General features: G+C 39.8%; 1 protein-coding gene across 1 annotated transcript in view; it reads right to left on the reverse strand.

Moving 5' to 3' along the window:
• Usp8 (ubiquitin specific peptidase 8) overlaps window positions 1–17,766 on the reverse strand; it is a 63,102-nt gene that overhangs the window by 24,354 nt on the left and 20,982 nt on the right. Inside the window, exons 5-10 of the mRNA XM_004835420.4 lie at window positions 12,185–12,347; window positions 9,486–9,528; window positions 7,282–7,426; window positions 3,000–3,162; window positions 756–900; window positions 283–494 (exon numbers count right to left, since the gene is read on the reverse strand). Of these exons, the coding sequence (XP_004835477.1) occupies window positions 283–494; window positions 756–900; window positions 3,000–3,162; window positions 7,282–7,426; window positions 9,486–9,528; window positions 12,185–12,347 (871 nt within the window). The remainder of the gene's footprint in view (window positions 1–282; window positions 495–755; window positions 901–2,999; window positions 3,163–7,281; window positions 7,427–9,485; window positions 9,529–12,184; window positions 12,348–17,766) is intronic.

Below are 17,766 nucleotides of genomic sequence, written 5' to 3' on the forward strand. Positions count from 1 at the left end.
CCACTTCTGTTCCTAAAAGAATTAGTCTACTTCTCTGTGGAAACAGAAGCTATTACTGATATTTGCTTGGGTAAACAGTCATCAGCTAGGTTGAAATCCTTTGAATTATCTATTCTAATAGAATTATAACCAAAAAAATTTGTAAAAATAAAGGTGCCAAGACTAGTTTCTCCTGACACTTTCCTGGGATGTGAAGTTTATATATAAAACTTCATTTCTATACTGTGTGTCTAATACAGTATGAAGGTAGAGAACAAAGTTAAAAGAAAAGTAAGACAATACCTGCGGAACATTCTTTATAATAGGCACTGGCTGAACTGTAGGTGAAACATCAGCTCTGGAAGCAGCAACTGGTTCAGCTGGCATTAATGCACTCAGTTCTCCTTCATCACCTGTCAATTCTGTGTTTTCATTTACTTCTGGATGAGGCGGTGGCATCTGAGCAGGAGGTTTGGAAGGAACTGATTCTTCCAGTGAGGGATAAGTGAAATCCACTAAAAGCACCAGAAGAATAGCATTTTTAAAAGAATAGCAAGCTCCAGAAATAGTACTTGTATTTGTCATGCATGTTGTATGTGCGAATTAAATATCAACTACATGACATGACAATCACAGCAATCTTCTAGGCTAAATGTATTTTTAACTGAAAACAGAACAGACAAATACACATATGACAAAGATCATGACCCTGAAAACATCAGCATCTATTTTATATTCATTAAAGTAATTTTAAACAAAGATTTGCACATACGTACATGAGACAGACACCTCTTCGCTCCTGCCTCGTGGGGGTGGAGTGATCTTAGCATTTGTTGTGTACTGGGGATAGCACAGAAGCCAGTTTTCATAGCCTCCCTCCAAAACCAAGGGCTCATGGCGCAGGACAGTTTTACTTTCCCACTATAAAGCAAGAAAATGGAATTTTTAACACGGTGGCAGCCTACTGACAGCTAAAACCACAACAAATGTGAATTGTTCAACTGCTCCCTTGAAGGCAAGATTCATTTTCTAAATGATGAAAATAGAACCAACTTCAAAATTTCACATGAAATAAATAGATGTATAGGCCAGGTTTTAAGAACCATACAAGTAATCCATGATCTTAAAAGAAAAATTAGAAAATTAATTAATATAAAATAAAAATTGCCTATACCCTCACAACCCACCCAGAGATACCATTTTAACATTTTGGAGTTTATTCTTTGTTAGTTTATTTTTTATTAGTGTATGTTTGCAAAACATAATAAATATATTCTTTGTGGTAGTTTATTCTCAGTTTTCTACTTAGATACACATTTTTTAGTTTTGCTTTTGCAAAACAATGAAACTCTTATGATGCTGCTTTTCTTTCATGTGAACATCGTTTATTAATAAAGACCTGTATCATCATTTATAATGACTAGACACTATTCTATTTCACACACACAAACACTTCAAAATTGAACCATTTGAATGCCTTCCCCTCACTTAATCATAAGCAATGCTGAGACCCACACCATGACCTTAGACATGTACACATCCAATCTCTGACCCCAGGGGCAATTCCCAAAAGTGGAGCTGCTGAGCCAAGGCACAAGAACATTTTAGGATTTTAAATATATATATTGCTAATCTTCAAAATGATCATTTAAAATATGTATTTGTATATTATTATACCATTTCCTAGGAGAAGAGTTGCTAGTTTAAAAGTCTGGTAGATAATGTCAAACTGCCCTTCACAAAGACTATACCAATTTATACCTGGAACCAACAGTATTATGAGAATGCTCATTGTAAGTCTATAATTTTTACCAAAGTGGTGGACATAAGATGGTATCTTAATTAGCATTTCTCCACTGGTAAATTTGAACTACTTTTCGTGTTTATTAACTAAACATTTAAATTATTCTACGACTTAACTAATCTCAACTTTTGCCATTTTTCTACAGAATTGCTTGCTATTTTCTTAGTAAACAGTGCCAAGTATTAGGGAAACTAGTCATATATGTTACAAATAGTTTTCCTGAGTTTTAGACTTTATGGTATTTCTTACAGTTTAATAATGCATTTATCTTCTAGGCATTTTGGTTTAGAATCAAGATCATAATCATAATCATAAAATCAACGCTTTCTCCTAGTAGTTTACTGTTTCAATCCACACATTTGCACCTTTGATCTATTTGGCATCTGATCTGGTGTAAGAACTTAGGCAGGAATCTACCTGCCATTACCTACCAGCTGCCCAGTTGTCCCCAAACCATTCATTTCTATCTATCTCTTTCTTGCTGATTTGTTAGGTCATCTTTATTATACCCTAAATTTTTACATTTCTCAGGCCGATCTTTATGAAACTGCTACTTTTGCAGGTCAAAGCCAGTGGAATACTGGTAGTTTCAATATAATCAATCCATATTTATGCATATTTCTGCTTCCCTATGTTAAATCATGAACTGTGTTAAGGCTTTAAGATTGTGCTACCAAGGGCAACATGCCAGCGGTCAACTATCTGAGCAGCAGAATGAGTTTTATTCTAATTATGTGTTTCCAGCCTTCCATGCTAGCATTGTTTAATAATGCAACAAACCACACCAAGCATTTTTACAGCACTTTCTTTTTTTTTTTGGTACTGGAGATTGAACTAGGGACCTTGCGCTTGCGAGGCAGGCGGCGGAACCACTGAACTAATAAATCCCTGGCCCCACACCAAGCATTTTTAAAGTCTTTAATTTGATCAGTGAGAGCAGCACTCATTGTAATTTCCATTTACCTAATCCTATAAAGCTGACCATTTCTATGGTTATGCCTACAATCTCTTCAGATTTGGGGTGTTTCAACATACTTATATATCAGTTTATTATTTGGTGATTCAAAACATTTCTTTAAGTCTGAATTTCTTTAAAATTCCACAAAGCATGATGGATCGATCTTTTACTTCTTAAGAAAACAACTAGTCAACATGGCTTCCTAACAAACCAAAAGAGGCTTATAGTTATGGTAATCTAACAAGGAAACATGCTAACCTTGAAAAGTGCATCTTTCAGACTCTGTAGAGTTGTTCCAAGCTGTAAATCTTTTGCAGAACTAAACCAGTCAAGAAGTACCACATAATCCACATTCCCCCTCTTCTTCCATGTGTCTTTAGAATCCTCTGGGAGGTTTGCTTCAATCCAAGTAGCAGTGACTCTGAAATGTATTAACATTCATATTGGGGCAAAGAGCCTAGTATACTAACAGAAGATACTGAGTTCTCTTCTCATCTCTACCATAGCACAGCCAATTTTAAGTAAACTCCTTCCTAGGATCCGCTGTCCATTACGATATTAAGTAGCCTAAAGCCTTTAATCGTCTCACTACTGCATGTTGAAAAATGACTTTAATAATTACTAGAGACTGAAAGAAGTAGATTCAATTCTGGCCCCCCCTTTTTTTCCTTTGGGTACCAGGGATCCCTTTTTTTTTTCTGGTACCAGGGATCAAACTCGGGTCCTTGCGCTTGTGCAGCAGACTGCAAAAACAGTGAGCTAAATCCCCGGCCCCTCTTTTTTTTTTTTTTAAGGGCCAAAACTGAAACCAGAGAAAGTCATCTGGGCACAGCTCTCAGCCAAAATAAACAACGGGGAACACTTCGGTAACTTTATTCACTTTGCAGTCCTCTTACACCCACACAGATACTCAGTAATTGAATGGTAAAAAGTTCATTTAACAAATACATATTTACCATGTGTCAGATACTGTTCCAGACCCTTTTCCTCACTGAACTCATGAACTCTCACAACAACCTCTAAGGTAGACATTACCCCGTTTTACAGATGAGGAATCCAAGCACAGAGGGCTTAACTTGCCCCAGGTTACAGCTGGTAATGGAGGTACAATGAAATCTCAGGCAATCTGGCTCTGGTCTATGCCCTCAGCTACCTCTTCTACCTCTGCTGCCTCTTCTAATCAGCTCTGAATAACATCAGTGTTGGGTTAGAACATGCTCTTCCCCTCATCTTGTGTTGACATAAGAGCAAAAGTCATGCCGACCCTGTCACCAGTGTGGTCCCCTTTGTTACTCCCTCCAGCCGCCGGCTTCTTTGTGCCTCCTGGCTCATCTGGGGGTGCTCCTGCACAGGAGGGCCTCTGCTTTTGCCGTCTGTTTGGAACCCTTTCTCCCACTGATATCTGCATCAGTCATTCCCTGATCTCTTCAAGACTTGCTAATAACTGCTTCTTAGGCCTCCCTGGACTAATGCTAAGATCCACCCCAACACACACACACACACACACACACGCGCGCGCGCACACACATGCTCCCTCCACTGCCACCTCAACAGCACTCATCAAACATGACACATATTACCCATTTTGTAAGTTTTTACTGTCTTACTGATCCCATTTCCCCATTAAAGCTCTATGAAGGCAATAATTTTTATCTGTTCACTGACTTAGCTCCAGCATTTGAAATCACAGTACTCAGCTCATTGTAAGTGCTGGTAAATATTTGCTGAATGAGTAATACAAATTGACTCCTCTAGGTAAGAAGTGCCATCATTTCTAGCAAAGCACTTAGCACATAGTAGGCCTGTTAATATCTGACTGATGCTAATGGGAAGCAGAGCAGGACTGGCAAAACATTATCCACAAGTAAGACTAAATGGTTTGGATATTTTTTTTAAAATCCTATTCCTAAATAATAATGTTGGTTATTTTATCTTCTAGGAAGTAAAGAAAGAGAAGAGGTAGAAGAAGAAATAACAGAAAACTTTTGCTGCCTGCTGCGCAAGCACAAGGACCCAAGTTCGATCCCTGGTACCAAAAAAAAAAAAAAAAGAAAAAGAAAAAGAAAAAGAAATAACAGAAAACGTCTCCTAGGCCTTGGGGATGTGGCTTGGTGGTACAGTGCTTGCCTAGCTTGTGTGAGGCCCCGGATTCCATCTCAGCACTTAAATAAGTAGTCATAATTCCTCTCCTGATATTAAAGACATCAGACGCTTGGTCTACAAAGAATGAGAAAAACAAAATGTGATATTCTTAGGGAGCATTTCCAAATCTAGTGTTATATCTGTCTAAGTACTGTTCTCAGGATTAATATTCGACAGAACACACTTCGGGAAACAACTGTGTCAACCAGTGCTCCCCATACCTGTCCTTCATGTGCTATCTTCAGTTTGTTCCAACTCTGCTTTAACATTTAAATGTGATTTAACTATTAACTTCACAACAATTTAAAATCATCTTTTATTGATACAACTTATTTTAATAAGAAACCATATGTTCCTATATCCATGGAAAACAGTGTCACAGACAATAAATACAAGGTGAGTCTAAAAAGAAGCTGACCATGCTGTGCTCACACAGCAATGAGAATGAAGGAACTACAACTCTGCACAGTAACAGGTGAGCCCGAAACACCAGGGAACACAAGCAGCCAGCCACAAAGACTGCAGATCGGGAGGCAGACAAAACGAGCATGTTCTGCTAGAAATTGGTAGTTTCACACTCAGTCCGTCAGAATGCATATCCTGTTTTATGAAGTGTTGCTTGCTTCTAGAGTAGAAAAAAAAAGCCACTTTAGATCTTCGAGGGAAAAAACCAGGTAATTTCTGGGGTGGGTGGGGAAAAGGCCTGCAGCTGAGGGTGGTGTCTGTCACACTGGGGCTGGAGGCTGGCACAAGGGGCACAAGCGGTCAGGGTTAGCTGCTGGCTGGGCGGAGCGAGCCCTCAGGACAGGAGTGCATCTTGTCCAGACTCTGGCACCACAGAAAGCTGTAAGGCCTTCCTCTGTAAGAAAGGGAACCTAGCAAATACTACAAAGGTGCAGCAGCTCAAATTGAAACAGCTTTTAGCCAACTGAGGCCTGGAACAGAAATTACAAAGGAATAATTTTCTCAATACGCAATTCGTCCCTCTTTAATCTTCAAGCTAAAATCATTTTGAGATTCGCAGTAGTCCTGACTGCAAACTCAAGAAAGACCACCAGCTTTCTGTTGGTACAGATTATCCAAAGACTACAACTTTGTCTTTTCAAATTCTGGGAATACATTTGGATCTGCTTAATTAAACTTAACACTCCATAACTTAGTTCAAAGCACGCTATTCCTCAGGTCAGATATCTACCAAGTGTCTGCAACATGCTAAGAACTATGTAAATTTTATCTAGTTTTTTAAAAAAATATGCTTTTAATGCTGTTGGTAAGCCTCAAAATGGTTTTTATTTTTTCAGTACTAATGACTGAACCCACGGCTTTGCATATGCTAGCCAGATGCTCTACTACTGAACTACATCCCATCCCTCTTTAATTTTTATTTTCAAGACAAGTGCTCAGATTGGTCTCGAACTAGGAATCCTCTTGCCTCTGCCTCCTGAGTATCTGGGACTATAGGTAGGCGCTAATGCACGTGGCTACAACTATACAGTACAACTAATCCAATCCTGTAACCTAAGATCAGAGGTCATATGAATTATTTTAAAATGCTCAAAACACTGGAGACAACCCTGGATGTACATGTTGCCATGATTTCTAGTCTGCAATACACACATGGAAGTAACTTTACACTGTGGTACAGTTTTAGGGCCTTTTTTACTAAAAAGAAGAATGGGGGGGCACACCTCTTACTAGTGCTAGGCACTGTGCTAAGTGTGTGTAGCGTGTATAAAATGTCTCATGTAAGCTTCTTGAAACTTCTAGTATACTGCGGTAGGCAGTATACTACAATCCCCATTTTACAGATGGATATGGGCTTAGTGAGGTTTAGTCACTAGCTAGAAATAATACAACAAATGACAGTTATTTGATACAACCTGACTACAGAGACTATATTCTTTTTTCACTTAGCTATTTTTTTTCCAGTACTGGGGACTGAACTCAGGACCTTGTGCTTACCAGGCCGGTGCGGTGCCACTGAGCTACGTCCTAGCCCTAGCTATACTTTTTTAAAAAAACTATTTGTATGTCTTATCACAGATAATAGTTTGGGGAATTTCAACCTGTAAAAAATTCAATTAGTTTCACAATTTGGTACTTATGATCCACAAGCTTATGAACAGAAAAATGACAGAAGTCCGGCAAGGGCAGCTCTGCTTCATTTCTTTTTCTTTTTCTTTTGGTACCAGGGATTGAACTCAGGACTTGCGCTTGCAAGGCAGGCAGCGGCACCACTGAGCTAAATCCCCGGCCCTGTGCTTCATTTCTAATACGTGAAGCAAAGAATGAAACAGGCAACAGGAAAAGACATAACTACTTCTCTACAGCCCATGGGCCAGGTGGCAGCGCTTACTACAATGCAGCCTACCCACTATCTAAAGACTCAGTGACCCACCCTGGACTGATGGCCTCTTCCGGGACACAGACAGAATCTGCAATACAGGAATCCCGGTAATCCTGCATTCTTCGTGTGTCCATTATCATCAGGGTGATGTTTTTATCTGTCATCATTGTGTACAGTTCCTTTGCTGTGACTGCTCCTTGGAATGGAGAGACAGTGTAAGTGACAAGAGACACCAGTTCCAGGCACGAGCCTATCATTAAACACAGGACAAACACAGCTTCTTCTAGAACAGCAAAGTGTACTCAGAATCACACTTGCTTTCTCATCATACCACTGATTATCTCTTAACCTAACATCAGATGTAATCCATGTTAATATTTAAGTACCTAGAAACCAGGGTCATGTTTTGTTTACAAAGTGTTAAATGTCAAAACTTCAGCTCTGTGGTAGAATGCTTGCTTAGCATTTGCAAGGCCATGGGTTTAATCCCCAGCACCACCAAAAAAGGAAAAAAAAAATTAAAACATGCTCTTGGGGTTACACCCGGTGTTGGCTGTTACTGGTATAAAATAAGGAAAATTAATGTGTATCTTATGAAAATAATTCTTTTTTGTTTGTTTTTTTTTTGGTACCGGGGATCAAACTCGGGTCCTTGCGCTTGTGAGGGAGGCAGCAGAACCACTGAGCTAAATCCCCGGCCAAAATAATTCTGTTTTTAAAAATCAAGACAGGAGAAAATGGAAAACTTCATCAGAAAATATATCTATGGTTGAGAAATTCCCAAAAGGCTTAAATTCTTTTTGAAAAGTGGCTGATGGGGTGTTATTAGGTATATCTGAAAAACTTTAAGATTTTCAAGTATTTCTGAGTAACAATCCAGAAGCTTAGCATTAATGCCCCCTCCATCCCATCAGGATGACACGTTTCCCTGGCAGTGTGCTGCCTGGTGTGCTTTGGGCAGTGGCAGCTCACAGCACCCCCATGGCCCATGGCCCAGGGCTGACCTATCACTACCTGGCCATTAAGAAAGAGCCTGCCAATCCTCACTCTGCCTCATGCTCAGCAGTTGGCTCCTAGTCAAAAAGGAAAAAGATTATTTTATTTTCTCTAAGAAGTCCAACAAGAAAGAAACTAAGTAAAGCTACTGATGTTATTTATTTATTTAATGGGGGTGGGCCTGACAAAATAAATGTCCCCACATTGCTGTTTCTCCTCAGCTCTTCACCTAAAGAAAAGACTACAGTCTGAGGGAGCAGATGAAGCAACACACTGTGGGAAGGAAGCAGAACTCAGAAGCCTCTGGTACAAACACCTCACGCTGCTAACAGGCACCGCCGGCCCTCTAACCACTGGGAGCTTTCTGACAGCAAAATACCCTAAACAAGCCCAGCCTCCACTGAGAAGGGAACATCTCGGCAAGAGATGCAAAAGAATAAATGGATAAATAGTAACCCTGGAATAACCCAGTGAGGGCTTCTAAGAAGGCACCGTAGTCAGCTATTTTAAAAATTGTTCTACAGCAATATTTTCAGTAGAAAGTTTATATTAATGTTACATATAATTATGTTTAAGTTAAATCTTTGCTGAGACAGGAAAAACTTCTAATAGATGAAAACAATTTCCTAAGTCTTGGTTACAGACATATATTTGTGGCTATACCACCTACAGATCACATCCGAATTGTCAGTTTAGTTTTTTTTCCAGCAAGTGAGGAAGCCTCATAATTAACTCTCCAAACTATAGTCATAAACAATAACCATAGCTAATAAAAATTTACTATGGCTTACATATAGTAACTAGTCCAATCTTCACAATAACCCCATGAAACAGATTTTATTATTGTCCCCACTTTACAGAGGGGGAAATGAAGGTAGAGAGATTGAGTAACACATTCAAGCTCACATAGAATTCAGAGGAGCCAGTTTTCAAACCCAGGCAGTCTGACTTCTAAGAGTCCATGTTTTAAAACACTACACTAAACTGCACCTAGAAAAGAAAACAAGTACAAATCGTACCTTTGATGTTTTCAACTGCATGTTCCCATATTTTATCATGTTACGCTAAAAGTAATAATAAATATGCCCCATAGTAAATAGACATGGAACCTAAGGCAATTTCGATATAACTGTCTGGAGTAAGAAAAACAGTAAAACTTATACAGAGTCTGGACACAATGCTAAGAACCTTACTGTATAGAATCTAAAGTTATTCTGATTAAAAGGCGCTCTCAATAAAAATTTAAAAAGAGAACATACCTTTCTCTGCAGTTTCTTTTTTTTCACTCTTTTCACCATTGATCTATTTCATAGGGGAAAAAAAGTTTCAATTTTCACAGAAAAAAAAGGCTTAACTTTAATACTTCGACGAAGGGGGAAGCCTAAGAAATGAAGTGTACCAAGTAATATTTTATAAAAACACACATGAACAATAATGAAACTACCAGGTAACTCTGGCATAGACAACAGCTAAAATAACTAGCAGCGTATCAGAATCTTAGGACATTTCTTCAATTAAAGGTCAAATATAATTTAAAAGCACAAACTGCTATAGAAATTTAGTGTTGGGGCCGGGGATTTAGCTCAGTGGTGCCGCTGCCTGCCTCGCAAGCACAAGGTCCTGAGTTCGATCTCCAGTACCAAAACAAAACAAAAAAATTTAGTGTTTAATTAGAAAGTATTTCTTACAATTAAACAAATATTCTAGTATCCATTCAGTGCCCTCCATTATGTAATTAAAGGAAATGTATCCAAAGTGTTACTTATATAATTTATATTTTCTAACCAAGACAACCTGGGATAATCCTTTAAAATACTCATTTTATAGATGGGAAAACCAAGGACTCACCTGGATCTATGGATCAATTTACCACCACTAATAAAAACAAAATAAAATAAATGCACATTTATGTGCCTTCACATAGACTACAACATGAAGCACACAGTATTATCTGAGGAGCATTCCTGCCATAAAACAAAACTTGAAACTGACTGTACGTTCAATAAAGGAAATATGGGAAATAGAAAATCAAGTAAAATGACACAAGGAAGCAGCAGCCAGATAGGCAAAGAATGCAGCTCATTTTCCAGAATTAGAAAGTCCAGCCCATGAAATGAAAAATGAGAGGATGCCTCATTTCTGAGTTCCTGCACTCTGTTCTTGAGTGCACCCTACATCCACTTCTAATAAATCCTTCTCGTGTCTCTTTAAAAAATGGAAAAACGAGAGGAAGGAGAATCTCAAATGGATATATATATATATTTGGTACCGGGGATCGAACTCCGGTCCTTATACTTGCACAGCAGGCAGCAAAATCACTGAGCTAAATCCCCAGCCCTCAAATGGATATTATTTTTTTGGTGCCAGGGATCGAACTCAGGACCTTGTGTTTGCAAAGCAGGTGGGAGAACCACTGAGCTAAATCCCCTATTATTTTAAAGCAGTGATGGCAAACCTTTTAGAGCTTTCAGTGATAACAAACAGCTAGCTGTGGCACATGTGCCATAAGTTCGCCACCACTGTTTTAGAGACTTAAGGGACATAACAAACCAAAGACAATCTCTCTGGTTTGGATCCTAATTCAAACAAATCAACTTGAAAAAATCATTTTAAAACAAGTACCTAAATCTAAAACTAGGCAGAATATTAGATTATATCAGAGAATTATTTTTAATTTGTGAGGTGGGAAAATAGGATTGTGGTTAAGAAATGTGAGATGTATAATGAAATACTTAGGAGTAAAATGGTACATGAACTAGAACATGATGTGAAATACCCTAGCAAAAGAGCAGGAGACAAACTTAAAAACATGGCAAACGTTAGTTGATGAATAAAGTCTGAGTGAAAAAGTTGCATTGTGTTCACTTTCCAAAATAAAAAGACAAAGCAAAGTAAAAATAACAGGGCCAGGGATTTAGCTCAGTGGTTCTGCTGCCTGCCTTGAAAGTGCAAGGTCCTGAGTTTGGTCCCCAGTACCAAGGAAAAAAAAAAAACCAAAACAAGGTAAAAATAACAAAAAGCAACAAAATAAAGAGTTAATAAAGTTCCCTCCATAGAAAGTCCCATTATAGTTTCTCTGCCGTCCTCTCCAGTCTTGTTAGTTGGGTACAGCAGCCATCTGAGCCATAAATGACACTGCTTTAGCATGTCACACATGACAAGTTCCTGAAGTTGAAAGACCAGACTCTGTCACTTCTTTCTACATAGTTCCTAGCACAATGTCACTTCATCTTAATGAAACTAACGACCCACCCCTCCGAAAAAAAGATACCTAAAAACCATAAAATGCTTAAGAAAAAAAAAAATCAAAGTAGAAGAATTTCCAAGGATTTCAACAACGTGAAAGAAATTATATTTTGTGGGAGAACAGTTTGAGCAGCAAAGGAAGGGAGGTACAGTGACTACAGACAGGTACAGACTAAGCCCCTGGCAGCTTCTGGCAAACAGATGCTTACAAGGGGGACCAGGCAGAGGAAGAAGAGGGGAGGAAACGAGACTTCAGAAACAGATAAAACATTTGGCATCAAATAAAGCAGTATATCTAATCAATCTTTTACCATAAATTTCATTATTAGAAGGAAGAAATCTTAAAGATCATGTATTTCAAGACCTTCGTTTGGCAAGTGAGGAAACTGAGCCCCAGGGCCATTAAGCAAGTCGTGACTGGGCCCAGAGCTTGGATGCACTCAATCACTGCTCAAATGCTCTTTCTTTCACTCTGACTCAGTTTATGGTGGCTGCTGAAAATGTAACGAATGGACAAAACATATCACTGTAGAAGCTCATAAAAATACCTGGAATTAACTGAAGCTGGAATATTTAATTCAACTTCTAATTAAAACACCTCAAATTTGACCCTTGTAACCTAAAAAAAAACTTTAGAGGTATCTTAACTCCTCATGAGCAAATCACCTGACCAACAGAAGCACACTGACTTTACACAAGAAATGCGAAATACCTTTTGGGATTTGTTTTTGGAATCCAATACATTCTCCAGAGAACCTTTAGCTGCTGCACTGCCGTCCTCTCTTCCTGCTTCCTGCCGCTTCTGCTGCTGGAACTGCTCCTCTTCCTGTCTGTCCTTCTCTTCGAGCTTTTTCCGAACTTCAGCTTCTTCATATCTAGTTGAAAAAAGCAGCCAAGATGCATTTTGCTGGTGTGACAGGAAAGTGAGGGCTCACATGTCAGAGTCGCCCTCCTGCCCTGGGGCACTGGATGCCCATCCTGCTCTCCCTCCAGCCACACGCTAACCCACTAGACTTCCATGACAAGCCCAACTCACATGCGTGCCTCCCAGGACGGCCACGCTTACTCCAAACTGACCAAAACCTTGCAAAGAGCTACGCTCTGCTCTCCAGTTGAAGTTATTTAATGTTCTTTCCCTCTCACTGATTTCAATCTTTATGCAAAGTTTATTTTTTCTTTTTTCACGGTGTTGGGGATTGAACCCAGTCCCTTCATGATTCAAATCTGTTGCAATTCCCTTTTCAAAGGACCTATAAGCCCCTACTTCTCTCCACAAAAGAAACAGTTCAAACACCATGTCAGTGACAAGGAGCTAAAAGGTGTGCGGGGGGAGCCAGAATATCACCAAGGTCAATAGGTTATGCGTTTTTTTTCTTTTTTCTTTTGCAGTACTGGGATTGAACCCAGGACATTGCCCAGCCCCACCCTCCCTTTTGCCCAGGCTGGGCTCAAATTTGTGATCCTTCTACCTCAGCCACCCAGAATGCTGAGATTACAGAGATGTGGCACCAAAAAAGGCTGTTTGTGTTGTTTTGTTTTTTAAAGAAACACTACATTGAAATTTCTAATTTGTTGGAAGTTGAAGTTATCTTAATTACAGTCAGTAAATATCCAAGGAATTTGGAATTCTTCCCTATTAATTTATAAGCACGTGGCAGGGAATGCATGTTATCAAGCACATGCTGCCTTATTTGCCCTAAGTACAACCAGTAACACCTGTGAGTTTCAGGGGGGTGAGGGGGAGTGCCTGCAAACAGTGGACGGAGCCAGAGAATCATGTGGTGGATTTAGTATACTAAGACTGTAAACCACCTGTTACCCCTATGCTCAGGGATGCAAGTGAAAAATGTGTGTGAGAATAAATCAACTAATAGGAAACCTCTACTGTATGAAAAAATACACTACAAAAAAAAAGGAACCAAATAGAAATTCTAGAAGTGAAACATGTTTAAAAAAAAAAAAAAGGAAAAAAACCCTCATCTGAAACCTGGAGATGACAGTCAGTACTTACAGACCAAAAGAAATTACCCAATCGGAAGAACAGAGAACGATTTTAAAATAATAATAAAAGAAAAACATGGGCCTAGGGATATGCTGGGGGGAAAATAATCTGTGTATAGCTGAAGTCCCACAAGAGAATGAAAATGGGGGAGAAAAAATATTTTAAGAAATAATGGCCAAAACCTTTCCAAATTTTATGAAAGACATGAATTTATAGATGGAGGGAGCTCAGTGAATCCCAAACAAGAAAAATACAAAGAAAAGGATCCTGAGCCATATCATATCACAGTCAAACAAGGCTAAAGGGGGAACTTTTTTTTTATTTTTTGAGACAGGGTCTTGCTAAGTAAGTAGCCCATGATGTCCTTAATCTCCCAATCCTCTTGCCTCAGCCTCCAGAGTGCTGGGATTACAGGCATGTGTCACCACACCCAGCTTGAGAAAATCTTGAATCAAGTGAAAACAACATATTCCATACAAGGGATCAGTGACAGGTGATAGACACACATTTCCACATCAGAAACAGTGGATGCCCAAGACTACACAGTATCCTTAAAGTGCTGACAGGGGGCAAAAACCAGAATCCTGTATATCTTGTGAAAATACAGTGGACCTTGACTTACAAACTGAATTAGTTCCCAAGGGCTGGTTGTAACCCAAGTTGGTCAGTGAAGGCTCAGGCTCCTCTCCACAGCCTTCAGAGTCTCTCTCCTGTATTCAGGCAGATCTCAGTGTCCTTAGAGAGACCCTGACCCAGGATTTCTCAGTGAACCCCACGCAGGAAAGGATGCTTTCATGTTCCTTCCAGGACTCTTTAAGGGTTAAGTCTGTATCTGAGACCATCTGGAAGCACAAGCGGCATTTGGCTCCATAACTCAATACTTTGGTTGTAACTTAAAACTAAAATTTTGGTAGTAACCCAAGTTGTTTGTATGTCAGGGCAGTCCAGTGTATCCTTTAAGAATGAAGAAGAAACAAGTAAAGATAACTTCTAATAAATGAAAATCAAGAATTTGTTCCCAAAAGATTTGTATTATTAGAAAAGAAAATGGAGGGCCAGGGATTTAGCTCAGTGGCTCACGCACCTCCCTCACAAGAGCAAGGTCCTGAGTTCAATCCCCATATCAAAAAAAGAAAAAGAAAGAAATGCTAATGGAACTTCTTCAGGCGAGAGGAAATGATTCTAGATAGAAAACTGTATCTGAAAGGAATGAAGAGAGGCAGAAACGATAAATATAAAAGGTACATTTCCTCCTTCTTAATTTCTTTAAATTATACATGCCTTTTGTGTTTGTTTTGCAGTTCTGCAGAATGAATCCAGGGGTGCTCTAAGCTACATTCTTAGCCAGGTTTTTTTCTATTACTTTGACACAGGGTCTCACTAAGTTGCCCAGGCTGGCCTCAAACTTGTGATCTTCCTACCTCAGCCTGCCAAGTATCTAGGACCATAGGTAAGTGCCACCACACCTAGCTCACATGTGGAAAAATTATAAGCCTACTATTAAGAAAAAGTTCTAGGGCCAGGGATTTAGCTCAGTGGTGCCACCACTGCCTCGCAAGCATAAGGTCCCAAGTTCGAACCCTGGTACCAAAAAAAAAGTTCTAATATATGAAAGCATAATATATATGACAACTAATGCATAAAGTATAAAGGGTGGTAAACAGACTTACATAGTTACAAGGCTTTTGTATTTTATAAGACTAGATAATATTATTACATACATATCCATACATCATAATATGGAAAGAGAAAACAGAAGACAGAAAAATCCCTACAGAGCTACTTTTTAAAAATTTAGTGTAGTTAAAACCTAGCTGATAGCATGGAATTCTACACAGAACAACTCAAAGGAAGGCAGGAAACTAAGAAATGAAAAACAGATGGCACAAAGAAAAAACAGTAAAACAGACCTAAGTCCAACTATAGCAATCATTATATTAAATATGAATATAGAAAATACACCAATAATGAGGCAGAAATTTTCAGAAGATCCAATACATGATCTCGACACAAGATGTACAGATAGGCAGAAAGTAAATGGCAAAAGATGCAAACGGTAAGCACACAGACTATGCGGCCATAGCAGTCTCCAGGATGCAGAATATAGCCGAGGTAGAGAGAAACATAACAATAACGAGGCCAATTCATTCGGAATTTATAATAGAAATGTTTATGTGCCTAAAATCAGAATTTCAAAATACATAAAAGCTGAGTTAACAGCAGAAACAAATAGTTAGAGATTTAACATTCTCTCTCAGTAATTGTTACAACTTTTACTTTTGAGAAGGGGCCTCACTATATAGTCCAGGCTGGCCTTGAAGAATGCTGGACTACAGGCCTGCCCCACCACACCCAGCCAGTAATGGTTACAATTTAAACCCTAAAACCTCAAATAAATAGTGAAGATTCCAACAACACTCACAATGTATCCTAAATGACACACACTGCTAAGGTCTGAATGTGGTTTGTGTCCCCAACTGAAGTGACCTTGGTGTTTAGAGGTAGAAGCCTTTGGAAGGGGACAGGGCTAGAGAAGGGCATGAGGGTGCAGCTGCCATGACTGAATGCTGGTGGCTTTACAAGAAGAGATGGCAAGAGAAAAGACTCCCGCCACAATGTGCTGCAGTCACACTGGGCCCACCTCAGGCTGCACCGTGCAGCTTGGACTTTCCACCTCTGAGACTGCTAATTCACTAAACTTCTCGTCTTTACAAAGTTAGCCTGCCTCAGGTTCCCTCGGAACAACACAACACAGACTAAGGATAGAGGACACCAGATTCAACTGCACTTTCTTTGCAAATACACACAGTACATTCACCAAGACAGACCATATGGCAAGCCATAAAACAAGAATACATTTAAAAGGCCTGGCTATCTATGACCACAATGAAATTCAATTAGAAATAAATAAGATACGGGCCAGGGATTTAGCTCAGTGGTTCCACTGCCTGCCTCGCAAGCGCAAGGACCCGAGTTTGATCCCCGGTACCAAAAAAAAAAAAAGAAAGAAAGAAATAAGATACTTCAAGGGCCGGGGATTTAGCTCAGCGGTTCTGCCACCTGCCTTGAAAGCACAAGGTCCCGAGTTTGATCCCAAGTACCAACAAAAAAAAAAAAGATGCTTAGAAAAATCGCAAATATTTGGAAATTAAACAACATACTTCTAAATAATGAATGCACAGGTCAAGGGAGAAATTACAAGGAAAATCAGAAAGTATTTCAAAATAAATTATTAAGCTCTACTGGGGGAACAGAATGCTCTTAGATTTACAAAAATCAACATGTTAAAATAAAATAAATTAAATGGAGAACAAAGTGAATGACAACCAATAGAACAGTGACGGTGAGCCTTTTAGAGTGTCAATGATAACAGCCCACTGCAGCACACGTGCTATAGGTTTGCCACCACTGTTGCAGGATTTAAAAACCAAACAGAGGCTCCCCGACACTGCACCTGTCCAGGCAGCACCCAGGGCTAACTGAACCCTCAAATCGAAGAGAGGACCAAGCTTCCTGGACACTCACTCCCATCTCCACTCTGCGCTGGTTGAGAACCTGCTGGCAAAACACCCGTCACCCAGACCTCAGGGGAACATCCCTCCACAGTGTTCTGCCTGTCTCAGGTGCCAGCATCTATTTCACCATCACAACACAGAAACGAGAGCCTGGGAACAGGGGAGATGTGCAGCTATTTCTCCTAGCACCTTCGCAGCAAATCATTAGAATGCTGAGAGAAGGCGCTGCAAAACAAGTCTGCTTCCAGGTGATAATGGCAACAGCACACACTTACTGAGCAGCTTTCCATGCCAGGCACCAATCTAAGTGCGTGCATGTATTCATTTGCTTAAGTACTCAAAAGCCCTAAGGAGGTAGGTCTGTTTGTATCCCAGTTACAGATGAGGCAACAGGCGCAGGAGACCAGTAACTTGCTGAGATCACACAGCCAGCAGTGGAAGGCTGAGATGCAAACCCAGGAAGTCTGGCTCCGCACATGTACCCTCTGCTCTCTAGCGCTTCTCTAGAAGCATTCCATGCTCGAACTGTCTGCCCTGGGAAGCAAGCACAGTCGGCCTGAATCCAATCTGAGGGCCGAAATGAAGGAACTTTAAGACTTTCTTTTTCCTGTTTTCTCCCGTCACTCCTCGTTACCTCCACCTTGTCAACTGCTCCACTTTGACAATGGACTCTTCGAAGCCGCTTACAGAGCTGGCCTCCTCCTACCTGGAGCTCCGGCTGGTGGTCTTAGGTGAGAAAAGGTACTCTCCCTCTGAGACTGACTTCTGGCTCTGTCA

Source organism: Heterocephalus glaber, unplaced genomic scaffold (assembly GCF_053883595.1).
Source record: "Heterocephalus glaber isolate CG9 unplaced genomic scaffold, H.glaber_assembly_v1.0 deba00000122, whole genome shotgun sequence".
Taxonomy (NCBI): domain Eukaryota; kingdom Metazoa; phylum Chordata; class Mammalia; order Rodentia; family Bathyergidae; genus Heterocephalus; species Heterocephalus glaber.